This window comes from Trachypithecus francoisi, unplaced genomic scaffold (assembly GCF_009764315.1).
Source record: "Trachypithecus francoisi isolate TF-2019V2 unplaced genomic scaffold, Tfra_2.0 Lachesis_group12, whole genome shotgun sequence".
NCBI classification, from domain to species: domain Eukaryota; kingdom Metazoa; phylum Chordata; class Mammalia; order Primates; family Cercopithecidae; genus Trachypithecus; species Trachypithecus francoisi.
The window spans coordinates 22,948,021-22,975,295 of NW_022681457.1; the positions used below are offsets into that span (position 1 = coordinate 22,948,021).

Genomic DNA, 27,275 nt, shown 5'->3' on the forward strand with positions numbered 1-27,275 from the left:
AAAGAAATATCAACTGACATTGGCATAAATATTTTAATATCTTAATATCTTCTTCTTCAGTCATATTTTTTCCAAAGACAAGACAAAAGCATCTCCACTCAAATCAGTTTGACCACGTTCTCAACACCATGTTCAGGTGTAATTGTTGAGTGAAGGCTATTACAGACTCAAAACTAATTCATCTGGAAATGCCATGGTTCCTTTTTGCAGATATATCCCTTATGCCTTCCCATTTGGGAAAAGAAAAAAGGAAACCTACCACAGGAGCAACAAAAACTGGAATTTGTTTGGCTAGCAGTCAGTGAGCCACATTCATTTCTGAGGACGTAGAGGCAGTTCAGTCCTCTCAGGGACATCCGCCATGATAAAGAACAGTGCTTGGTCCCAGCACCTTGGGAGGCCAAGGCGGGAGGATTGCCTGAGCTCAAGAGTTTGAGAAAAGCCTGAGCAGCATGGCGAGACCCCCATCTCTATTTAAAAAAAAAAAAAAGAGCAGCACTGATAGGTGATTTCCCCTGCTAACCCTCTTCACCCCACTCCCTCATGTCCATGTACCCCACAATGCCCCTAGAGATAATTCCTAGCATCCTCAGAGGACCTGTCAAACTATTGTTCATAACGAGAGAACTGTTCTTGAGCCATTCCCCAACTGATCTTAGGAAGGCAGGACCAGTATTGTCTAAGTGAAGGATTATAGAATTAGCAATGCCTACCCTAAGAGGGTAACACAGAAAGAACGCAAATTTTCTGGATATGGGATCAAATTCTGGTTTGGAATTTTGAAACTTACTGCTGGAGTGCTAGCCAAACTAAGACTCTTGGATAATGTGAAGAAATACATTAGAGAGAGAGAGAAAATATGGTCAGATTAGGGCAAATGAGAGCTTGCCAGAAGCTTCTTATAGGAACACTCTTCAATGTTAGGAAAATGGTTCATAGCACTATCACTAATATAGGTAAAATGGCTGCCAAAACAAAAAGCAAACACTTTCTGTTTCAGAAGCAGCCAACTCATCAATTATTTGATTTCTAATAGTCATGTTTGCCATGAGGATTCTTATAATGAGATTATGTAGCCAAGTTGATTTCCCTGTTGACTTTATCAATAAGTCATCAAGCACTTCTGAATCTCCCCTCCAGAATTCTCAAAAATGTCCTACAGTAATCTCCCCAGAAAACTATTTTCTGGATTTTATGATTTTTCATAGCTCTACCTACAGCTTTGATTATTGCTGTTGTAAATAAGTCAAGAATTATAATTAAGAAGGATATGAATATGATATATCCTAGTATACACAGTTGTATGTAATGAATTACCTTATTGCCCCTTTACTTGATATTCATGTTGTAAGCTCTTAACTGTGCATGTATAATTGATTCACTATGATAAATGTGATTGTTTTAACAAAAAGTTTCAATTAAGGTTTTATTCAACAGTGTAATTCCCTTACTCAATTGTTTCTTTAGGAAAATCTTTAGGAAAATTCAACTTATGTTGTATCTTTTTTGGGACTACATCCTGTTATAGGTGACCACCCTGCTAGAATAATAGAAGATGAGTCGGAATTTCGTTCTTCCTTCCTTTATTTTCCCTGTGTGCTTTTCCCAGAAGCTAGCTTTCTATGCAATAAATTTGCCTGGGCACCATTTGTCCCACTGTTTCACTTGGGTACTGAAAGACTAGTAGACTTTTGTAGTTTATATATATATAAATGCAAACCCACTAGCACCTCTCTTACCATTGTTCTCTTTTTTAAAGAACTAGAATAAAATTTGGAGAAGCTCTGGTAGGCCTTGAGAGCATGAAAGGGCTTCTGGGATGTTGTAAAACTAAGACTGCATGTTTTGTGCCATGACTGAAGAAGGGAAAGTATCTGATTGTTGGCCTCATAGAAATTTTGCATAACTAAAGTATTTGTATGCTAAATCTTCTTTCAAATGGAGAAATTGAGGTTAAGCAAAAATAGATGATGGGATATAATATAGATACCTTTCCCGATTTAGTAAGCTTGCGATAGTGAAACTATTTTCACAAAAAAATGACACCCCCCCCAACCCCCAGAATGGCTTCTGTGTTGGGATCAGTTAGCATGCTTGTTTTGGATGTCCCCAGTATGGTAAGAATGTCATAGGAAATCCTGCTATGCGTCTATGATGAGCAGCAGGTGGGTGCACACTGTTCTATTAGGGCCATCAAACACGGACTCACGTTTCAGCGTCTGTCATCAATCACTCAGCCTTCATACCTTAATATACCCTTCATTCCTTTTTGTTCCTTCTCAACCTACCTACCTATTCATGTGTGAAAGAACACTTTTTTCCCTAACCACTAACAGGTTCAACAGGTTATTTCACCTCCTAGCTTCCTCTTTATCCCTCCCACAACCTCTTTGTGCTCTAAGAGCAGGGGAACACACTATCAGATAATTATACTCTATCATTTTCAATTTATAAACTATGTTGCTGTTTCTCAAAGCATATCAATAAAACCATGGGGTGAATGGAACACTTAATATAGATTATTTTACTGAGCTTTTAAAAAAATTAAATTATCCCCATGCCGGTAAGTGAGAGGTACATGCAGAATGGCTAAAGGCAGAGGTATTTCTCAAATCTATTCAAATTAGTCTGGCATAGCGTGGGCTAGAGACAAAATCAGTAGATCCACATTGCTAGACAGTATGACATATACATTTAGATCATTTTAAATAAAGTCATTACTGAATAGATCCTCCTTAAACAAATACTATTATCACAAAAAGTTTCTTATTTAAATGAGACATCAAGGACCCTCATGCTCAACCTCTGTTCAGTGCCATTTTAACACAGCCACGTCCACATCCACATGACCATTGCCGATCTATTTGGGTGGCTTAGCTCTTACCAAAGACAACCAACAGGACCTGGGCCAGATGGTAGAAATTTTATCCCTAGAGTTGTTTAATGAGAGAAACAAGAAGTATGAGCAATTTTCTGTAAAACAGAAAGCCAGAGTAAGAGGAGCAGATGATGTCAATAAGGAAAAAAAAATCTGGCAGGAATTTGATATCATGCCCTCAATTATCTGTGTTTTAAAAGTTACATATCCTGATTGTTTCTTACATGGTGTTTGTCTAGAGTTAGCTTAAAAACCTAGATTGTTTCTTAGGTGATGTGTGTCTAGAGTTAGTTTAAAAACCTTAGGTCTTTTTAATTATTGTTAAGACATTTGAAATTTTTAAGTAACTGTCTAAAGATTCTAGCACAGAGGAAGAATGTGAACAAATCCTTGGAGTTGGTGATAGAGAAGTGAATTGCAGGACACCAAAAAACAAAATGTACCTTTGGATTTATGAGCCAGTGAGACACCAAAGCCACTGAATTTTTTCCCACTAAAGTAGAAAGAAGCTCTTAAATACAAATACGAAAACCAACAACAAAACTTCCATGAACCAAGAAAGGATAGTAAACTGAAGTGTGTTACCTGAGGTTCCAGTGTGATATCTTAGTTCACAAAGGGTCTTGATAGTTTATGCCTGAACAGAGAGGTTCTAGGATGGGAAGACTACAAATGTTAATATGAAAAGCATATTTTGTGCATCATAAAGGTTCTAGACACAACTGGGCCTATAAAGACAGCTTATTCTGAAATGGTTTTCTACCTCCTTCCTGGAGAACCCATTAGTTCCTTCTGTAAAGATTCCTCTTCCATCTCTAGCTGTAGAGGTACAGGACCATTTCATGATTTTTTAGGAGTGTAACGGTGTGAAAAGCAAGCTTGTAAAATGAACTGCTTTCCTCCCCTTCCTAGCTAATTTCTTTCTCCCTGTGCTCTAAAGACTAGGATGTCTCTTTCTGACCCCAGAGCTCATGTTTAACTCAGAAAGTATACTTTGCAAATGTCCTGCATGTTCTAATTTGTATGGTAGAAGGAGAAAATAGCTCGTCTGAGCATCAGTTTGACATCATTTTATCCCAATGGTCTTTGGAAGCCAATCCGCCTTCCCCCTTTTTTGACTGTCTAAAATGCCCTTGCTAGCCAGACCCCTTTGCTAGCTACAGTGTTTGCACATTTCCTTGTGACTCAGCTGCGTCGGCTCCGAGACTGTGTGTTTTGGTGTTGTTCGTGTGCAATCTCGTGCCGCTTCCTGAACGCATGTGTCCCTTCCCTTCACAGCCTACTCGACACCCAGCACCTCCCCCGCAAACCGATTCGTCAGTGTTGGACCACGGGATCCAAGCTTTGTAAATATCCCTCAACAGACACAGGTGGGCCGCTCTCATCTTTTCTCTATGTGGTGCAGCTTGTATTATTCATCAGGTGCATTTTAACTTGTCTTTTGGCACAAAAGACCGCATTTTCCAGACCCTGTCCAGTCTTCCCTTTCCTCCTGATCCCAGCCACATTTCCATGTGTTCTCAGAAATCACAGAAAACTTTCCTGCAGTTTTTGCTTCTTGTACTGAGTGGGTAGAAGGAGAGCTGTTTTAGCTATGGCAAAAAAGGTTTCCCAGGGTTAGCTAGTGTGTGTTCCCTCTTTTAGGAATTCATGGCCCTCTAAAGGCAAGCAGACAGAAGCAGGCCCCTACAGAACCTGAAAGTAAAACCAGTGACATCAGAGTGCATGCTGGGCATGGAGGGACCAGCCACTCCTCTGTATTCATTAGAGGGTCCCCAGGAACCTGGCAAGCTTTCTGAAAGAAAGAGAGGGAAAGGGTGCATGAGCCCTATTAAGTTGCTGGTGTTGGTCCAGAAATAAGACGTGTTTGTTAGTGGTTACTGCTGGCCACTGGGGAGCAAGGTGCGGTGGGTGGTGAGGGGTGTGTATGAGTCATATCTGAAGCAGGTGATTGAGAGAAGAGGACTGCCCAGACATCCAGAGCTTGTCTGCCCATAGACAGTTGTGTTTTGTGCTAGTCCAGGTCAAGGAGAAGAAATCTTTTTGAAAAGTTTTGGAATGGCTGCTGTATATTGAGAAGTAGTAAAAGACTTTTTAAGTTCAAAGTTAGTATAGGTAGAGGCATTTAGAGGTTTGTGAAATAGAATTATATTCACGTTTTGAAATAAACTACTCTCTGATTTCCTAATTAGAACATGACCGTATTTTATCATAATTAACCTAAGGAAAGTATTTTCTCTGTAAGGTTCTTAGCACGGTGTTTGAAAACATTCTTGGAGCAATTTTGTGCACATGCCTGTGTGTGGAATCTCCAGATGCCTAATTTATAACTATTCGCCTCCGTTTATAAAACTATGGCCAGGTGCATATGAATGGAACAGATTTGCCTTCCTGGGTCCATTTGCTCCCTCTGTAAAGGGCTTTGGTTTATTGCTATGTCGACAGCACAGGTTAAACTGCATTGTATCTGAAGCGTTCCTCACACTGAAGCAGGGTCACAGAAAGTACAGCATCAGCAGAGAAGGCAGCTGGGAGGAGAGGGGGAGCCAAAGGGGGAGAGAGAAGGTTAACTCTTGAATTTCCCACCTCTGCTGTTTCTTCTTAAACTGGCCTGCACATGGCATCTGAGATTAAAATCTCCTATTCAGTACCTCCCATAAAATTCTTTCAGTTAGTTGCTTATTTTCCCATACCTTCAAATATTCAAACACTTTTCTGGTGAATTTGAAGTTGCATGATTACCTGTCAAGCATTAAAACAGAAGAACATAATTTAATTTTGTACATTTGGGGAAGTGTCCAAGTTCAATGAGGGGGGAGAACTGGAGATAGTGGCTCTATATTGGATGATTCATTTTCCCAAAGCACGAATGTCAAGTTGCTTCATTAAGAGCCTTTAAAATGCAGCTTTGAAATGTCCTGTCTGTATTTTACATCGTATTTTTTATATAAGCTGTGATTCACAGCCCTGAAATTGTACGCTGTGTTCCATTCAATCTATTTCTCTGTAATCGAAATGTATTATATTCCACTGTGGCTTTCCTTCACAAATGCCTCACTTAACCCAGAATCTGAGTTTTCGTAATGCTGACCACAGAAATTCAATTCTTAAAAATCCAGATTTTCCACACATCTGGATGAATGATGTCATGTAGGCCCAAGATTGGCATCTGGAACTCAAACTTTTTTTTTTGGTTTCTGTTAAATATTTGGCATCATGGGGACAACAGCTTAAATTTTTCTTACCACAATGACACCTGCCACATTTGGCTTGAAGAAAGTCATTCCCAATTGTCTAATGAGAAACTATGCTAATGGAGTTGTCATTTTCCCCCCAAAAAAAGATATCTTGAGGTAAAAATTATGTATTCTAAATATTTTAATTTTAAAGCATGTATATTAACTCTTTCCTTAAATGAGGGACTGTTTTCTGGAACCACTTAAAGTGTTAGATATATGTAAATATAGATAATAAAAATAATAATATACCTGAAAAAAAAAGTTCCCTTTCAAGAGGACATTAGTTTGGAAGAGGAATTTTTGACAAGAATTTTTAAAAATATATTTAGAACATGGTCTGCATATTTCCTAGGCAAACTTGTGTTTTTCTATGTTGATACCCTTGTTATAAAGCATGACATTTATATTAATTGAATTACAGGAAGAGTTACCTGGGAAAACAAAATTTTGCTTTCTACCTATGGAGGAATAAGAATTGAAGCGTCACCCAAGCAGATACTTAAGCTTTCTAAATGTAGAAGCAGTATCTTGTACATAAATCTATAAACAAATGCAAAATAAAATGGCCTTTCTACTCCCAAAGACCAGTTTCCAGTGGAAATCTCTTAAAATGCCTGAAGCATCATCCTGTAGAAGATGGAATTGATGGGGTCTCTATTTTCTCAAGTGGGTAGAAATTGAACCAATGCAGGCATTATAAGTAGGCAGCTTTCAGACTATCATAAGATCTTTTTTAAGAAAAAGAGTTATTTGATTGTATATAGCTTCTACGGGGCATTTTCTGTGTTCTAAGTCCATCAAGTATGTGATGCACCTAATCTTTATAGTCACCTAATAGGCTAGATCTCTACTTTATAGATGTGGAAGCTAAGACTAAGGAGACTGTTGATTTTCCCAAGGCCATAAAATAGTCGGGAGTGGAGCAAGAATTTGTACCCAGTTCTGTCTGACACCAAGGCCTATGCCCTCTAACTACTGTATTATGTTACTGCCTCATGAGCTGATGAGCTCTTTTCCCCGGGGATTTTCCAACAGAGACTGATGCTCACTTCTCAGGAATACTATTGGTGGAGTCCCTGCTTTTATCCCTGAGACTGCATTAAAATCTAATCTTGAGTGTATACCCCCAAACATGGAAAGCAAAGTTTCAAAGAGATATGTGTTTGCTTATGGTTGTAGCAGCATTCTCCACAATAGCCAAAAGGTGGAAGCAACCCAGGTGTCCACTGACAGACGAATGGATAAACAAAACATGGTGTGTACGTAGAATGGAATATTACTCAGCCTTTAAAAGGAAGGAAATTCTGACATACGCCACAACGTGGATGAATCTTGAAGACATTATGCTCATTATGCTTATGAAATAAGCCAGTCACAACAAAATAAATACTATATGATTCCACAGATGTGAGGTACCTAGAGTAGTCAAATTCATAGAAATGGAAAGTAGAGTAGTGGCTGCCAGGGGTTAGGGGGAGGGCAGAATGGGGAGTCAGTGTTGGAGGGGTGCGGAGTTTCAGCTTTGCAAGATGAAAAGAGGCCGGGCGCGGTGGCTCAAGCCTGTAATCCCAGCACTTTGGAGGCCGAGACGGGCGGATCACGAGGTCAGGAGATCGAGACCATCCTGGCTAACACGGTGAAACCCCGTCTCTACTAAAATACAAAAACTAGCCGGAGGTGGCGGGCGCCTGTAGTCCCAGCTACTCGGGAGGCTGAGGCAGGAGAATGGCGTAAACCCGGGAGGCGGAGCTTGCAGTGAGCTGAGATCTGGCCACTGCACTCCAGTCCGGGCGACAGAGCGAGACTCCGCCTCAAAAAAAAAAAAAAAAAAAAGATGAAAAGAGTTCTGGAAATGGATGTTGGTGATGTTTGCACAGCAACGTGAACGTACCGAATCCCACTGAACTGTACACTCAAAAATGGTTAAGATGGGAAATGTTACATTGTATGTATTTCACCACAATTTTTAAAACAGAATCATTAAATAAGCTCTAAAGTCCTTTTCACCTCTTAGGAGTTAAAAATTGTGTGAAACAGTCAGGGCAAGTGGACTGTTGATCAGAGTAATCATGTGCTGACAGAAAAGCACTAATTACCATGCCCAGCACATAGTGGGTACTCTGCATACATTGGCTGAGTCTAAATGGTTCAGAAGGAACTTTACAAAATACGACTTTTTCTTATTATATTCATAATACATGTTAATTGTGGAAAATACAGATGAGAAAAAGTATAAAAATCACTTGTAGTCCTACTATTAACATTTCTATATAAATCCATCCAGAGTGTTTCTGTGCATACAAATATATTGCAAAAAGTGAGATCATATTATATACACTGTTTGGTAGCCTGCTGTTTCTTCCCCTTAACAATATATTAGGGCCTTCTTACCATGTAAATTGGAAAAATTGAATATTGGCTTTTATTGCATCTATTCATCATCTGTAATGATTGGTAGGGAAAGATAACATGGATAATTGAAAGCCATTTTTCCTCCTCTTTCGCTTGTAGTCTGTTGTTTTCTCCAGAGAATTCCTCCCTTGACTGAAGCAGAATTGCCTTCTCTTTAGCCTTGCCTTGAGCTAGTTTTCTTTCAAACTGCCTTCCAGTTGCATTGCATATCTCGCCCTGGCTTTCGGCTTTGTTTGAACATTCCTGCCTTATCTGTCCCATTCTTTTGCCTCACTTGTCTGCTACCTCTGCTACCATCATTTGCCTCTCATTTTTCTTCCTCCTTCTCCATATTGTAACTGATCGTTGAGATGAGAGGTGGCCACCTCCCTACAGCCTTTAGAACAACCATCAACACTGAGAAACTGTGGCCACTTGTCCCACCTTGAATCTCTTATTTTTCAACATTGTCCCGTGACCGCTGATATTAACATATAGAATGGTCTCTGGGGTGTACAGTATTTACTTCACTTTAGACACTATTAACGTGCCCTGCACGCCCACTGAATGATATAATGTAATGATAGGGAACTTGCCATTGTTTCAAATAGCAGAAAGCCAATGGCCATTTCAGTTGCATCCCATAACTTAATCTGATCCCTGAAAATGAGAACCATTAAGGGGAGGCATTTATTTAAAGGAAAAAAAGCTAATATTTCATCATTAGGTAATAAATAGAAATACCAATTTCCACACAGGAGGACTGAGCAAAGAACTCATTTTGATTCAGGTTCTAGTTTAATCAAAGGGTTTAAATAAAATGCTTAACCTGCAGAACTCCAGTGAGGACTAATTCTTTAAAATGAAAAATGAGAGTGCAAACAATATTAAAAGCAGGCATTTCCTCCTTACCACCCAAATCTATCACTGTTTTGCATCAACAGAATCGTGGTATCCGAAATGCTGTTTAAAACCAAATTACCATTCAGACTATTAGAAGAATCACTTGGCATGGCATGGGCCCGATTTGTTGACAAAAAGGCACAGGTGCTATAACCTTTGTTTAATAAATCATTTAGCTGCCTGACTTGCAAGCAGTGTGATTGCCTTTGCCTCATGAAATTTACAAATATATGCACAAGCCACACACTTCACTGTGTTGGAAGCCAGCTGATCTGGAGAGGTCCCTGCATAGCTAAAGTATGGTCATGACATCCATTGTCTGCCTCTGGTGGGGGTACACCCAGAATGGGAGAGGTGGAGATCATGGAGAGCATTTTGAGCTGTTGCCATTCTGTGTGTCATATTCCTGAAGCTCTACCTGAGAAACCAAAGCTTAGGCCATCTGTGGAACTCTTCATAAGTTCCTTTCTTCAATCATTTAGTGTTTACTTAATTACTTAATATAGCCTCAACACCTACAAAGTACAGGGACTAAAAACTCTCCTCTAGTTGTTCGAAGTCTAGCAGAGGAAACATATGTAAAGAAATAATAGTAATGACAACATCAACATCAATAATGCAGTGTAATGCCAGTACTATAAGGATTTGTCTAAGAGGCTTTAAGCAGAGTTGGGTGTAAGAACTTTCCAAAGAGTGGAAGCAGCAGAAGAGGCTGGATAGTTTTTCTGTCCTTGTCCTTGTCTAGCTTGGGCCTAATGATATAGTTCTTGTACGCTTTTCCCTACTTTTAACTTTTGCCAATCAGATGGTAGATCGTGTTTTAGCCCATCCCAATAAGAGAGACATGTTCAGTTCTATCTTCTCTGGACCAGATAAAATTAGACTCCTTTACTGCTGCACAAGGCTCAACCAGTAACCCCTTCACCCCTCATTTCCAAGAAACACCCCCTCCTGGTGGTACATCCTCACTTGCCCACCCAGGCTCACTTGAGATTGCATTTGAGTTAGCTGAAGCCATTTCCGGGCTCCTGCCCACCCTGACAGGAGCTGCCTGGGTGTAGAAGGTTAGTTAGCACACAGAAGTTCAAGGAGCAGCTGGAGAGTTACAAAGGCAGGAAACTCAGATTTCCTTAGAGGGAAAAAAAAATTATATATATATATATAATTTATATATATATTTATTATATAAAATATATTTTAAAATTTATTTATTATAAATGTATGTTATGATAAATAATTATAATTATTAAATAAAGACTAAATAATAAATATTTATTCATTATTATATATAATTAATAAATTATATATATCTCTCTCTCTCTCTCCCACCCTGCAACTCTACTTCATCTTCCAATTAGAAGTGGATTTGAGCGTTTCAGTTTCAAGCCCACACAGCTGAAAATTCCCAAGATTAGAGAAGAATGGCAGATAAAATTCCATTTTCTCCTGACTTTGAGCCAAGTTCAAAGTCTTACTGGCCAAATGAGTGTTCTACAGCACCCATGCATGCTAGGTTCTGTGTCTACACTTGCTACAATACTCAAGAGCCCTCTAAGGTTGGTGCTACATCTCCATTTTACAGATGAGGAAACCGAAGTTTCAGAAGAGTACATTTATCCCTTGGTAATTGAGGTAGCTGAGATTTGAACCAGTCTCCAAAACTTATGTTTTTCCCAAATACTTATCTGCATCCCCAATTGTTTGTATTGAAAGGTTACTGACCATTTTCTCTTTAAAAGAGTCTAAGATTGACTCACACTCTTATATCAAGGAATCAGAAGCCTTGAGGTTAATCTCAGTGCTCCCTGGCTCCAGTGGGACTGTGCTGAACTTGGTTCTTCTGAAGATCTGCCCCAGTCTCCTGCTCGTGTCTCTGTAAAACCAAGACTGAATTCATTCTCTCATCCTGCCTGGGAAGAAGACCTTTACTAATGATATTAGTCTGCATCTGTGAGAACAACTAGCCTTTGTCCAGAGACCAGATATCAGAGCAGCTAAGATAACTCCTTTATTTTCAGATTTTAGTTGAAGCTTTATTCCATCACTTAGAAGCATTCTCTGTGTTTTATTTTTGTTGTTGTTGGGTTTTTTTTTTTCCACAGTAATTCAATTTATCTGGTCTAGTTTTTTTAACTAAAATAGTGAAAATAGTGAGCTATAAATATGTGTGTGTATATATATGTACACACACACAGCCCTATGGTTTTGAGTCTTAAATTCTGTTAGTGTGAAAAAAGTGTTTAACACCTAATGAACACCTAACAAATGATAGCTTTCATTGTTTGGTTAATAACTAAACTCTTACTTTCTGGATTACAAAGTATTTTCTCATTTGATTATAAGAGTTACCCTTTGAAGTAGGCAGAGCTATTATTATTGTTATCTCCGCTGTATAGGTTAAAAAAACTGAAGTTTAAAGAAGGGAAGTACCTTTCCCAGAACCACATATCAAGAGGTCCGTAGAGCCAGGACACAAATCCACTTCTGATTCCACATGTCCTATGAAGGAAGGACTTGTGTATAAGCCATTCAGCACCTGCTGTTCTATGGTCAGAACCTACTTACCAAAAGCAACCATCTAATAAATTAGGAAGCCTCCCCCTACCCGCTGCAAGATCCTAACCCTGTAGGTTGCTCCATTGAGCATCAGCCTTAAAGGTGCCCAAAAGCCTGTTTAAATTGGGCACAGCTATTCTTCCCTTGTACAGGCAGCAGCATAAGTGCACCGTTTCTCCCCTTATGCTAAATTGTGCCTGAGAAGGGCCTTCCCAAGGGGAGACAACGTCTCTGAGAGTGGTAAGGACCGGCAGGAAGTGAATGCATCCACCCAGAATCTAAAGGGAAAGGAGGTACCTAAATTGAGGTGGTGCCTGGTCATTTTTTCTCGTATGTTCTCAGCTCCAGTAGCAGGTGTTGAATAGTAAGCAACACCTCGCAGAGTTGAGTTACTCATGCAATCTGCTTCGCCTCCCTCCGTACTACTGTGGGCAGGAGTGAATCGTCCCAGCTTCCCCAGCTCCCACACCAACCTGTAAGTTCTTGACACATTCTCTTCACATACACTTGGCGGCTGACTCACTGACAGGCTATGAGACACTCTTAAAATAAATTTTTCAATAAACAGAGTCTTTGTCTTTCAGGTTTTAATTTGGCAGCATGTTGTAGACATCCTTGGCCACAAACTTCACTTCTGGACAAAGTTCGAGCCATTAATTCTAGATACTGTTCACCTTTTCTCCCTATTCCTATTCTTCCTGTCACCTTTGCTCCACAAAGATTTGGGGGATCTTCTTAGTTGAAACAAATTGATGAGTATTATAATAGTTAAGGTCTCTACGATAGTATCTGGCACACAATAGGTACTCAGTAAATATCGCTTCCCTTCTTGCTTCCTTTTTTTTAGTATTAAAATGAGAACAGTGGCAGTAGAGAAGGGGAAGGTAAAAAAGAGATTTCACAGGAAATTTTACATTGTATGGGAGAAGAAGGGAAAAGACCAAAAATCTGCTATCCATTCAATTAGCACTTGGAACTGTGGGAAAAGGGGGACAGAAAATGATGTCAGGAAAAGGGTTGGAGAAAGGAGCTGTGAGTTGGTGGAGAGAACTGACAGAAACTAGATCAGAAGCTGATGATAGCCATGCATGGAACTTAGAAAACCATAGTGCCAAGTGCAGAAATGCCATCCACATTTCTAGCTGTTAGATGGGTCTCCATAACAATGCTTCTGATCAGTGACATTCCAGGGTACTAAGGGAAATGTACTGGGTACTCAGCAGGTTTCTCTGGGGGAACAGGAGGAAAAGTCAGGATTTGAGGAGTAGGACAGACCTGTTCTGACATCCTGGCTGTGCCATTTATCTCAGTGGTCTTGTGTATCTTACCCTTTAAAATTCAGCTTCCTCATCTGTGAAATGAAGGCAATAATAGTATCTACCTCATAGAAGAAACCCCAATTAAGTGTGGTAAAAGGCAGTCAGGATTATTTTTCTCACGTAACAAGAAATCTGTGAGTGAGTGGGTGTTAGCATTGTTCCAGTGCTGCACGAGGCCAGCAGGAACCCATGCCCTTCCTAACATTCTGCTCTGCCTTCCTCAGTATGCTGCCTTTTCAGCCTCATGCTTAGAGCCTCTGACTGCAACACGGCTGCTGCAACTCCAAATGGCATAGTCATGTCATACCTTATTTTTCCTCTACTATCAGGGAAAAGGCCCTGCTATTCCTCCTCTGCACCCTGCTAGCGAATTTCTTTGTAGGTCTCATTGGCTAAATCTGGGTCACATTTTAATCTCTAGCTGCAAAGGACGCTGAGAAATCCAGCAGAAGATTATCTTGATTGGCTCAAATCATGACCCATCACCTAGGACCAGTCACATTTGCCTCTCTAAGCAAAATTGTCCCAGGGAAGAAGGGGCAATAGATAGTGGATAGACTGTTAATAGGATCTGCCTTGTTCTTTTTTCCTGTTCCCTAATAGGTTTCATGCACTTTTCAACACCAGTAGTTGCACTTGACCCTCTTGTTTCTGAATGCTTGGCTTATTACTCTGCCTTTCCTCCACACACTCCCTGTGTGTTTAGGAGACATATATGCTGTGTGTGTGACTGTGCAGAGGTCATTTCTTTTCAGCCTCTGTTTGAGGTCCAGGATTTGGGCAGAAGTCCTGGTGTTTTGTGCAGACCAGCTCTCATGGGGCTGGGTCACCGTGTACTGGTTAAACATGGACTCTGAAAAGGCTGAGTTGGAGTATATGTGCCTTTGTGGTTGCAGGGGAGCTCTGTGAAACAGTGCCCCCGGGTGCCCTCCAGAGTGCTTACCAAACAGGCAGCAATAGGTTCTGGGTTTCTCTTTTATGACTTGGAACCAGATGCTTCCTTTGCAAAAGAAAAGAGCCTGGTTTTGCAGAGCTTGAGTCAACAGGAGTTCAGAGAACAGGAAAATGAGTTGACTGGCCCTGCTGCATGAATTCTGAGGAAAGAATGCAGTACAGGTGGTGTTCTCACTGTCCACAAAGTCCTTGCTTGTGGAAATCTCATGCCCAAGGAATTGGCCTTACCGAATATTTCTACACTCTAAATAATGACTGTTCACATAAGGAAAGGATTCAGCATTAGGAATCCTTTTGGACATAGGCTGTCTCAGGGCTTCTAATGGGTCAGGCCTCAAAAGTTCCACTGACACACACAGTTTCAAGCCCAGAGCTTGCTGTCTAATGTGAGATCCATCGAAGATCTCACGCGAGGTCTCAGTGATTCTTCCTGTCCACTTTTCTCACACCCACCTGCTTACCTTCTTGTTTGTTTATTGAGGACCTAGGCACATTCTTTGATCAGTGGCCTGTCTTTTGGGGATATAGCCTTTCTATTGAGTCTATTCATTGAATTACATTCCACAGCACACGCCTCCCCCAAAATATTTGCATGAGAATTTTTCTTAAGGTCTCACATTGCTCCCTTTACAGCAGAGATGATATAACCTAGCACTTCTAATTGGCTTTTCACTTTCCAAACACTATACACATTTAACTAATGAGTCACATGAGCTTGTGATAAGCCGGATCCCTTGTCTTGGAGCAGGGACACTGGGTTGTTAGGACAGGCTGTCCTGGCCCTGTGTTTCTCACCCTCAACACCCTCCTTCCTCAGAGTCTGAATGTGTTGGGATAATGGGGATGCCACTGGGCACAGTTGTTCTCAGCACAGGGCAACCTCGGACCCTCACAGTGCTGCCTTGATAATGTGGGAAGCACCCTTTGCTGCCCTCCAGGACTGGACTGTGCTGCATATCTCCTGTTGCCTTGACTAGTGAAGGGAAACGTAAGGCCAGCCCTTATGACATACAGCTTCTGTCCCTCTCAAGCACCGTCTCCCTTCCACTGGTCTCTGGCAGTGTGTCTGTGCATATATGGGGAAGGAGTGGTACTGGGGGGATAGAAGAACAACACAGTAGGTCTAGTAAGGGAACTGACCATAGGAGGGACTTGTGCATCTTAGTACACAGAGAAATCCTGGACTAGGAATCAAAATACCTGGATTCCTAGCTCATCTCTCCCACCCGCCAGCTACATGATTGATCTTAAGGAGGAGAAAGAAGCCAGAATTTAAACACCTACTATATTCCTGGCACCATACTAAGCTGGAAGGGAGGCTAAAGATGTACATTATTCAATCCCTGCCATACATAGCTCACAGAAAGAAAAGTAAAGAAACTAAGATGTGATCGGTGAAGTAATTGAAATAGGTATAATCCATACAGAAGAGTCAGTAACTAACTCTGGGGAGAAGTATGGAGCTCATGGAAGATATGCCAGAAGAGAAGACACATGAGTGGTTTTGAAGGAGACAGATATACTTGGTGAGGAGAACATTCCAGACCAGACAGGAGGAACAGTGCATGCAAAGGAATAGCAGTGTGTGTCTAAAGAACCCTATTCTGTTTGATGTATCTGTCAGTTTACAGTAGATGGTAGAAACATTAGATCAGGGTCTAGTCATGAATAAATACATACCTTTATCCAGGGGTAGTAAAGCACTTGGACTTTATTCTGTGGGAGATAGGAAGCAGGTGACGGGCACAGTGGGATCTCTATATGTGAAGAAACCTCTGCCTTGCTATGTTCAATCCTCGTGAGATACAGGATTTTACAGGCAGTAGTAGCATTGAGATCTATGGTCATGAGGTGCCTTCCTCTTCTGGGCAGTGGAAAAAATAGAAGCTTTGAAGGGAGACAGACCTGAGTTTGATCTCAGTATGTGACGCTGGAATAATTTTTAGCCTTTCTGACCCTCAGATGTCCCATCTCTAAAATTATAAGTGAATGCCTGCATTCTACTTAGAGTTGTGTAAAGACTCAGTCTGGTTAGGATGTAAAGCCCCCAGCACCCTGCCCAGCCAATGTGTGGTGCTGCCTTTGCAGCCCTCAGGAGGGGAGGCCTGTGACCATGAAGAAGAAACAGAAGTGGTAACCCCAGATGTAATCTGGTAACGTTGTCCCCGAGCTGAGTCTCTTCTCACCCCATCCTCCCGTGTCCATTTTCCATAAGTTGTGCCATTAATTCTCTCATTACCCGGTGGAATGATATTTATTTATTGAGATCATACTTAGCGTACCCCAAGGAGCAAGTTAAAGTTCAACTAGCATCGCCAGTTTCTCGTTGTCAGGATACACTGAGGAATCCATACGGAGAGCTTCTGTGTGTCTTATAATTTCATATAAAAAATGATTAAATTTTATACTGGATCAGGGAGGGAAGGAAAAAAAAAATCCCAGTGCAAAAACAAGTTCTGAACCTAGGAGCACAGTTTCTGAATGTTTATTTTGTCAGATACACAGCTGACATGATTAGTTCTAATGGGGTGGTGATCCTTATTGAATTGCAGATTGGTATGAGTGACTGAAATACCGCAGGGACTTAAATAAGTGGTGCATACGGTATTACTTAGGCTGCATCCTTTAGCCAAGGTGAAGGCTTCGTTTTCCTAACATGCATGCACACACACACACACACACACACACACACCTGCTACATATGCATCCATCTAGTCTAGAAGCTCCACACTGAGCATTAATTACCTATCTAGAGTAAGGCTGGCTGGCCTTTACTTCCTTCCCTTTGCCCTGTGTTACCTGAGTGCACCCCCAAGCCCCCACACTCTCCAGTGCAGATAATGGTGTATCAGATTAGTCTGCCTTGCTGCTGCGTCAAGACCCAGATCAATGTATTGACTCTGCTAGAGTGGCTGGTACAGCAATTGTTACAAGAGAAGAATAGAAAGTGAGAACGTGTACACGTGAAAAATAAAAATGACGTTTTGTTCTCTCCTGCCCCCTCCCCCCGTTTTTTTGCCTCATAGGTCTTTATGTGTTTACACAGCAGAGAGCACTTTACTTAAGTTAATCAGCTTCTTCTACATTATTAATTGTGACAGGGTGCCACATGACAGGATGAGTATTATGGGAAACATCGATCTCACTCCGATGGTGTGGACCTGAGCAGGTTTGGTATTCCTCTCCCTGTCTCGCTGCTTTGGGGTCCCATCAAATCACATTTCCCTGATTGACAACACAGAATACCTCCCATCAATACGATTGATTTTGTGAAAAGGACAAGGAACATTTTTCAACTGGAGAGAGATGAATTGTGGTTATGGGAAAGAGAACATCTCAGAAATCTTTCAGGTTAGAAGCCTAAATTGGGAACTAAGATATTATTGTCATCCCAAACACAAGCGTAATTTGTACCCCCTGAAAAATGATATTAGGAGAAACTTATTACAAGTGAAAAATAGACTTAGTGGAGGCCAGCAATGAACCTGAGGACATAATGGCTGTTTTTAAAAGGCCACCTGCTAATTTTTTTGTGAGGAATTTTTGGTTAAGTGCACATCTTTGAAAGACATTTCATTAAAGTTCAACTTTCATGGCTTATACCTGTAGACCCTAACATAAATCCTGTGTGAACGGACAAAACTGAGTGGGTGTCATTTGTGACCTGGAAATAAAAGGTCAACCATTGAATTTATAGCTTTTTTAGTGAAAAGAACATAAAGATTCCTGCCAACTGGAGTCAATCCATATTTTAATGTTTCCTAGTTAAGATTATAAAATCAAAGGGATTAGGATCGTGCTGCTCAGTGAAGGTCAAAAATTAAATGTGATGGGCTAAGTGTCATTCCCATGGGGCAGAAGTTAATATTTCAAAAACCATTTCTACCACTGGCAGTCAAGAAATGAATTGTCCATGATCATTAACCAAGTTAAGGGGAATCCCACTATCATTACTAAATTTAATGATGATTATTATACTAATCAACTATATTATTAAATTACTCTGCTGTTCTGTAATGTCCCCAAACAGTAATAGTGAATTGATTGCTACCAAATAATTCTCATATATAGTTGAGAACAAGTTGAGATAGAGGATCATGGATGAAGGCCTCCTTTTGAGGAAAGAAGTTGTGACTATTTTATGGGTAACAGTGATAGTGTAGAATGTTCTTTTAAGATGAAGAGTGAGTGGCACTACAGCCCTGTTATTAAGTATAATCCATCAGTACATGTTTTTTTAAATACAAAAAAAAGAACATGTATTTCTCTTTATTGTGTTGTGTTTTTTTTTCTCTTTCAGATTTTTGTATCATCCTCCCCACCTTTTTCTTTTTCTTTTCTTTTCTTTGGGAAAAAAGAACGTCTATTTTGCCAGATTCCTTTTTCCACAAATTTTTTGAGCTCTGAATACGGTCTACTTTGGATTTTTATGAAGAGGGAAGAAAGGATATTTAAATGTCTTTATATGATGACTCAGACACATGTGCCCTGTACCATTTTCAAATCCATTTTAAGATGCCAGTATTTTTCAAAGTTTTAGAATACAGAACACTGAAGCTGGTAATTTCCTTAAAGATTATCCACTCCAGACTCCCGTCATTTTTCAGATACAACTTTAAGAATATTTTGGAATAAAGTTCATATCATTTTTAATAAAGTAGCACCTCCAAATAAGAGGGCCAAAGCCTGGGGAACTGAAACAACTTGCAAGGCCCCAAAGCTAATCAGAGACAGAGCAGGACTGAAATGCAGGGACCTGCCATGAGTGAAGGAAGGGACTGGTGGTTTAATATGTGGCTTAGAAAATGGGGCCATGGTTTCCATTTTACAAAGGTGTTTTATAAAAGCCCAATATCCATTAGACTGACTCAAATGCATTGGAATTCCAAGAAACAAACGCATGTAATTCAGAAGTTCACTTTGCAGGATTTACTTTCATAGACTGCCATGCAGGGGTGTGTGTGTGTGTGTGTGTGTGTGTGTGTGTGTGTATGTGTGTGTGCGTGTATGTGTGTGTGTGTGTGTGTGTGTGTATGTGTATGTGTGTATGTGTGTGTGTGTATGTGTGTGTGTGTGCGCGTTTAACCTGTGCTTCTGTCTATGCTCCTGGACAGCTTTTTGTTGCATATTTTTCTATCTTCTGATCCTCACAGTGCAGACAAAGGTCAAAATTCCCATCTACCTTCACAGGCAAACACTTTAAAGTGCTTCTACATGAGGCAGGTCGTAGGGAGGACCTTTGATTTAAAGTTCAGCATTTACATTTGTAATTTTGACTAATTTCTGTGCTAGCATTAATTAAATTGAAATTATTTAATTAGAATAAAACTAAAATTGGTCATTAGGATTAATTTAACCTGATAGGCTTTGTGTGCCTTTCTAGACAAATATTATGAAATATAGTGATAATGAAGCAGTGAGAGGTATAATTTCACATCTTATAATGACTTTAGTATCCACCAGTTGTTCTCTCTGATATCTGGATAGTGCTGATATTGCTCTTTGTTACATCATTACTATTTAGCTAGGGCCACGCTGTATCTCTTAGTTGGCCTCTTCCCAAATATTTTTTTCCTGTCTTGAAGTCTAAAGATGTACCAAACTCCCTTCACACCACCCCCATATTAACATCATTGTTCCCTTTCCCCCACCCCCACCGTCTTCCAGGAAGGCGGTTTGCTTGGCTCATCCCTTGGGCTTTGCATCACAGTGACCTTTGTAAGCCAACAACTGCTGGATGAAACTCCTTATGGAATTCACTAATGCTCCTCAGCCCTGGGGTCAATACTGTCAAATCTGGACTGTCCCCTCGCACCCCTTCCTGGCTGCTTGCTTTGAGTCAGAAGCAGGCACACAGAATGAAGCCCCGACGAGGGATGCCAGGCGCTGAGTAGGTAACTGTAAGGGGGTACAGGACAGAAGCGTTGCTCCTCCTGGTGCCGGATTCACCTCCAGGAAATAGTTTCCCCTCTTCATCCCACACCTTCCACATAGCTTGATCAAGCAAGCACGCTTCCAAAGTTGGTGCCCTCTGTTTCTTAAAGAAGATTACAGGTGAATGAAACTACTGTTTTACCAGAAGACTCAGCATAAATGAAATGAGGTTAGATCTGAACCTGCCTACCCACACATGAACAAGTGGGAAACACTTGGAACTTCAATCAACTATTAAATCAACTAAAAAATTATTTTGTCTTCAAAACCATTAGGATCCACATGGATAAATTAAATCCTCAGGAAAATCTGTAAACCATTTTAAGTTTCAGATTTCTCCTGTTCACCATGTTGTCAGAGTTGCTTAAAAAAAAAAAAAAAGTAACGTTAGCAGTTGTGTTTAATAGGCTTCCTATAGCAGCCGTTATTGGCAGGGGTCCAAAGGATAGTGGAAAATGAACCAAAGTTTGATAGATATTTATGAAAAAGAAAGAAGAAAAAATACACAAAAGAAAGAACACATGATTTTCAGTCATTTGGAGTTGACTGACCAATGAGAAATTATCTCTTATGCAAATTATCTTCTTTCTGGAAATCAGCCAATCAGTCCTGGCTAAAGGCTGAGAAACTCTTAAGAGTTGCAAGCCCCAATTCCACCCAATCACTGTAACTAAACTGCTGCTCCCAAAGAAACCATTTTTATCATCCATTTCTGCAGAACATCCTCTAAATGGATTCTTCTTTCCTTCATGTCCTTATCCAGTAAGAGGAACCTTCTGATTTTTGCAGCAGCGGGTTTTATTTAGAAGCATATTCACATTTAATTTGGTTTTAGAAAACCCTTAATGTTTTTTAGCATTGAGCTAGGTTGAGTTCAGGGGATTGAGAAAAAAGACTAAAAGCTTTGCATGTAGCTAGCATGCTCATGCTATTATTGAACTTTATGCAAGAAAAATGATGGCTCAATATTGCACTAGGTTAAGAAAAGGCCATGATCTAGCACAGGAAGATGAGGTTTCTGTCTTCCCCCAAGACAGAGAGGAATCCCCTTCCCCCACCCCAACAACTCCAAAAATAAAAAAGCATCAGCTGTGCATTACAGTCCCATTAGGAGACAAAACACATGTATTAGTTGATTTCATCCTTACAAACACCATGCTAGCAAGGTGGTCTTCATCCCTTCTTAGCAGAGGTGCAAACTGAGATCCAGATTCACCACACACTCCTAGTCCATCCACACCCAGCCATGCAGTTGCTTCTCTGAACCCCCCTACAGTAGTGCTTACTCTTGAACTATTTGTCTGACTCATCACATGTCACTCTGCAGGGATGCAGCTGCTGAATCTGGGTACCAGGGAAGCCACAACCTACAGTTTTGTCGGGTATGCTCACCTATCAGGAAAGGACTGCTCCAGTATGAAAAGATGCTATAAAGTAGCTCTTGAGCATTGCCCTGAGGTTACAGTTACTATTAGCATCGTTGATTTATTACTGCTGAACCTACTTTCTTGCTATTGTAGATAAACTCTGATTCAGAGAGAAGTTGAGAAGCAGAGTCCTTGGTCCTCTTTCTCCTATGCCCTTTCCATTTCTGCCCATGAAGATGATGGCTGCTTTCTCTGAACTCTTGGACCCTTGCTTAGCAATAAGGCTAATTGGCTAATTTCAATAAGCCAGGAAATCAGCTCTCTCCAGATTGGTTCCCTGTGGGCATCTGAGAACCCCCTTCAAAGCTTCCTGCTTCTAAATGAAAAGTAGCCATTTCTTCCTCTCTGATGCACCTTTATTGGCTGGAAAATCCCTGAGATCTTTTTGACCCCAAAAACCTCTTAGGTTTAGGATCTCTTTTGGACTGGGTACATTTCTCTTCATAACTTAATCTTCAAGGCAGAAAAACAATTTAAGCAAACCCTAGTTTTAATATTTGAAGAGAATCAACGTGCATTGACCATTTCCACAGAAAAATGAAAATCACTGCACAGAAATTTTAAGTCATGGCCATGAGATTCTAGAATCTACATCTAGAAGCCATTGTTCACTTTTCAACTATAATGTTAACTAGAATGCCTTTTAGGGAAAATTAAGAAGCTACAGTTCTCTTGGCCCCTGCCCTGCCTTTCTCTCTGTCTTTCTTTGTCTCTGGAGTAGACCTGAGGAAACTTTTAATACTAACGAGAACTTGGTGCCGCGTAGCCTCTGAGTCTGAAATGCCTGAGAAAGCAGTCCAGATTCCAACTGTAAAACATTCCTTCACCAAGCCTTGGAAACTAGCATACAGAGGCCGGCAGAGTTCAGAGGGAACACATGTAAATGAGGCTCCGTTATAAACTCCTGAGTAGTTTAAACCTGAACTTGAACTTGTAAACATGTTCCTTGAGAACAATACAGAAAGGTTGATGCAGTAGAACAGGAAGTCATATTTTAGCTCAGACGTTTTACTCCTAATTTAAAAGAAGGAAAATATCTTAAAGTATTCCTTAATTGAACTGTCTTCTAGAATAGCACAAATTGGCATGTCTGCAAGATTTTGGTATTGCAGAGTCAGAATGGAAGTGTATATGTATATGTATCATTTGAACTTACCACCATTCTTGCAAAATAAACAATAGAATTTCCTATCCATGTGGTGATTTAACAAGAGGATATTTAAAGAGCCTGTCAACATATAATAGTCATGCCATCTGTAATTGATTTTATTAATTGATAATAAAGTGACAATAGAGGTGTGGGACTGTTTCAAACTAGCACTGTGTGTGTGTATTCGGAGTTTGTTCGCAAATCTCAGTTACTGGTAGAGCACTACCAAGTGGGATTTATCGGAAAACAAAGTGAGAATGAGTTTGTACGCATGCTCAATTTTATAAAACACATTCGTGGGCCGGGCGCGGTGGCTCACGCCTGTAATCCCAGCACTTTGGGAGGCCGAGGCGGGCGGATCACGAGGTCAGAAGATTTGAGACCATCCTGGCTAACACGGTGAAACCCCGTCTCTACTAAAAATACAAAACAATTAGCCGGGCGCGGTGGTGGTGGCGGCGGGCACCTGTAGTCCCAGCTACTCGGGAGGGTGAGACAGGAGAATGGCGTAAACCCGGGAGGCGGAGCTTGCAGTGAGCTGAGATAGCGCGACTGCGCTCCAGCCTGGGGGACAGAGCGAGACTCTGTCTCAAAAAAAAAAAAAAAATTCGTGAATCAGTCTTCAATAATCTTTGCTTGTGAGGTCTCCATCTCAGAAGTCACTACTAAAAAGGTAAAAAATTAATTAAATTGTCTGTGTTAGAATGATATTACCTCCCTCCAAGAAGCATAGATCCCTGACAGGGAAGCCAAGTAGCTGTGCCAGTCACATATGCTATGTACAGTCCAGGTTGTTAGGAAGGCCCTTCACGGAGACCGTCAGTGCTATAGGATCTTCACCTTGCACAAATCCCAACCACAACCCCATCAGGAAGTCTCCCCCTCATATCCCCTGGAAATATTTGGGAGGAATCTAATTGTTTGTAGCGATGAATATTGCTTAGTTGTAAATTTAATCTACAAATTTAGAAGGAAATAAATCTGAACATAAAAAGCATTTGCTGTTTCAGCATTAAAAAAAAAAATTACTGTCATTTGAAACTGCAAACTCTCCCATGTGGGTTTGTTTTGCAAGTCACGTCTTAACAAAGACAAGTTTTGTTGCCATAAAACCCTAAATCCTACCACATCCTCAGAAGCAGGAGAAAAGTATTGCTCACTGGTTCTGGGTTTGGGCTTTTAGGATAATACACAGAGCTATGACTGCGCAGAGGGAAATTGTTCGGATTTTATCCAGGGTTGTTGGTTCAGATGAAACCCCGACACGCACACACCTCCCATCTAGATCATATCAGTGCCTCACATAATTATGCTCCTTACATTTTAGGTCAGTATCTGAAAGTCGGTTTGTGTTTTTATTTTTTCCCTCAAATGCTGTGATAACTAGTATCCTGAGGCCTGTTTTGCAGAAAAGTTAAAGTTGGATCCCTGACTCGCTACAGACTAGGATTTAGATCTCTGACTCCATGATCTGACTTTTTCCATAGGCAAGTTCATTCTGACCTCAGTGAAAGATAGGAACAGTTTTACCTCTGCCAATATCCCATCTACCCTGTGAACGATTAAAAAACACACACACACACACACAACACAACAACGATTTCTGGCACCAGTGATATCTAAAAGCAGGTGTTCCTAGAAGGTAAAGAAAGGCATAGCAACAGGATCTTGTAGTATCCTTAGAGAGGTCTGGTGAAGTTCAGGCCCCTTAGCAAGCCAGTGACTGAACTGGGACTTGAACCAGGCCACCAGACCCACAGTCCAGTGCTCAGTGACATCTCACTGTACTCTCATTGTCTTTTCTCATGAAAATGAAAACAAAGATGCCACAGTCTCCTTTGCATTCTCTCCAAATGCTGCCTGTGTGTCTTGTTTCCTGGGCTCACAACAGAAGCCTTCCGGGGGTTGTGGTTTGCAGCTCAAGGTCTTCTTCACTTCCTCTTAATCCTTAGGGACTGTTGGTCTGCATGGCCTGGGAGAGAGTAGGGGTCTGTCGTGATTCCTGCACAGGAATTAAACACAGGTGGAGAGGGAGGGAGACACTAACTTGAGGGGTGGGAGGAGATAGAGAATGGAACTAGAAAGACCAGGAATGGTGGACAGGGGAGAATTAAAGAGGTAAGGAGCAGACTCGTGCCAGGGCTTGAGCATGGAAGTGCCTGCTGGGGTGGAGAAGTCTAAAGGTGGCAGATGCTCTCCAGTGTCTGAAGGGCTTCTTGGCTGGAAAGGTTAGTTTGGGAATTCATTTCTGGCAAGAGGCCAGATCTTCTGGCATACTATTGCAGGATGTATCTGGGAGAATTTTTGAAATAACTGGACTTTTTACTTCAATGTTATTTTCGCTCCAACTGGACTTTATCTTCCTGCACAATCCACACTAAGGTCTCCGCGATCAATAGGCTCTCAACCTGAGCCATGTTTGGGAAGAGCAAGAGCGAGGAGGCACGCCGTGGAATGATTATTACAATGTGGCCACGCTCTGCTGAGCTCCGGCCTCCACTCCCACGCCTCTCTTTTTAAACAAGAAAGGTTACCTCCCTGGGCCACCATTGGGCCAACCCCAAGTGTGACTGTCTGCACTTGTTAGACAACAGGCATTTAATTAAAATTGGAATCCGATGTGTAGAAAACATACATTTTTTCATTTCATAGCTCCCCAGGAAGTCATATTCCCTTCCTTCCCCACTCTCCTTGACTCTCCCCCGCCAAAAAATTTTTTTTAAAAAAATGCGAAGGAAAAGATTATTTTAATGTGAAAATCAAAAATTACAAAGGGCTAGGCTGCCTCTTTATTTTTTGCCTTTGGGGGAGACATTAGCCAATCAGAAAGCCTGTATTGTGTCTTCAGCCCAGGAGCCAGCTTTTTTATGGCTAACTTCCCATATGGAAAAGGGTTTGTCCCATTTCGGGGCATTAAAATACAGCGTTTAATGAATTTGCAACTTAAAACTTTTATCTTCCTCTTATGCGATAGAAAGTGTGGCCTGTCTTCTGATATTTGTTGGACTTTGTGGAATCAATAAATACAAAGAAACAGATAATAAACATGAGGCCCGAGTTGAAAAATAAAGCCGCGAAACCCCCTCGCCACTGCATTTTCCGCAGCAGAGCCATCTACTGCACTGTCTGGGCTCCACCCAGAAAATCCGGCAGTGCCATCATGACCAAATAGATAGGAACTCTGGACAATTTCATTGGGTCATTGTCCCCTTAATCTCCACGCTGCACCTCAGATCTCAAGCAGCTTCCGTGGCGCGGGCTCCATTTAATGGATAGAATCTATTTTTCATGAAAAAGCAGGAAATAAGCTGTCTCTTTCATAAAAAGATTTACAAAATGTAATCATTGTTGAAATATTCCCTTTGAACTGCCGTGTCCACGGGGGTCTCCGGCTCCCAGAGTCGTGCTTCATTAGAACCCCGTCATAAGCGGCTCCAGAAGGGCAGGTACGCTGGTGGTGCCCGGCTTTGATGTCTTGAATGAATGAAAGAAAAGCACAATAAAAAAGAGCTGTTGATCAAGCATAAAATACTCTTTAAGCTGACAGAATAGCAGCGTTAACACACCCTAAGCTGCTTTTAGTTTTTCCCTTTTTTCCTCACATTTTCCTGTGCTTTGTGTACAGTGGGGGTTTGTATTTTATAAGAAGTCTCTGATCTGTGTAGTATGCCATTCGCTAACAAAAACCAAAATAGGATTGTTTCTGTCCCACTTGGTTGCCTGACTACTCCCTCCCTTCCTCCCCTTTTCTCCTCACCCCCAACCTCCAAGGCGTGCAGTTTAGCCTTGCAACGCAAGGGCCCAAATGCCTTTCATAAACTTGAGCCAATTCCTTTTGTGTTGTTGGTTTCGCCGCTCTGATTGTAATATCGCAATTAAAGACAGATTTTTATTTTCTCAAGAACTTTCTCTTGCAACTGGGGAAATGGAATTGACACAGCTGCTACTTTTAACTAAGAAATTATGTCATTAAATAAGAGAAAGCCACCTTGTAGAGCAATTTGCTTTCCCGGGGACTTAAGGTCTCACATGGACCCTAAGGCCCCAGAAACCTTTTACAGTGAGAGAACCCAGCTACCCTGGCTTCCTGGTTTTCTGTAGTAACCCCCCTAGCCAGGCTTTTAATCCCCACAAAAACTGATAAAGTTGTTACCTCCATTTCCTGGAGTCTAAAACTGAGACCTAGTGATGCTAACTTGCCTAAGGTAGTATCTAACTAGTTCATAATGGTGCCAGGATTTTTGTCATTCGGACCCCAGAGTCCTGGCTCTTACGGCTATGCACACAGCTCTCTAGTAAGATTTTGAAGCAAATGCAGGTGGACCAGAGTGCAATGTTTAATCCAGCAGTCTTTATTTCATGAGGTAAAAGGTTACTTGAAAAAAAAAACGGAAAGGAAGGGAGACCAAAAGAAAAATGTACTTGGTGGTAAGAGAGACACTAGGGCAAGCTGGAATCTCATGAAAGATTCGGACTTTGGATGAACAGTCAAAATAATTGGATTCTGTATGCACTCTCAAGGTT

At 41.0% G+C, this 27,275-nt stretch overlaps 1 protein-coding gene across 6 annotated transcripts in view; it reads left to right on the forward strand.

Moving 5' to 3' along the window:
- NFIA (nuclear factor I A) overlaps positions 1–27,275 on the forward strand; it is a 387,296-nt gene that overhangs the window by 346,119 nt on the left and 13,902 nt on the right. For 4 of the 6 annotated variants that reach the window (XM_033225082.1, XM_033225085.1, XM_033225081.1 and 1 more), the window contains one exon: positions 4,157–4,248. The exons of 1 other annotated variant lie outside the window; for it this stretch is intronic. In XM_033225082.1, the coding sequence (XP_033080973.1) occupies positions 4,157–4,248 (92 nt within the window). Of the gene's footprint in view, positions 1–4,156; positions 4,249–10,769; positions 11,028–27,275 lie in introns of those variants that run through there. One more of the 6 variants, XM_033225080.1, reaches the window with a different exon arrangement.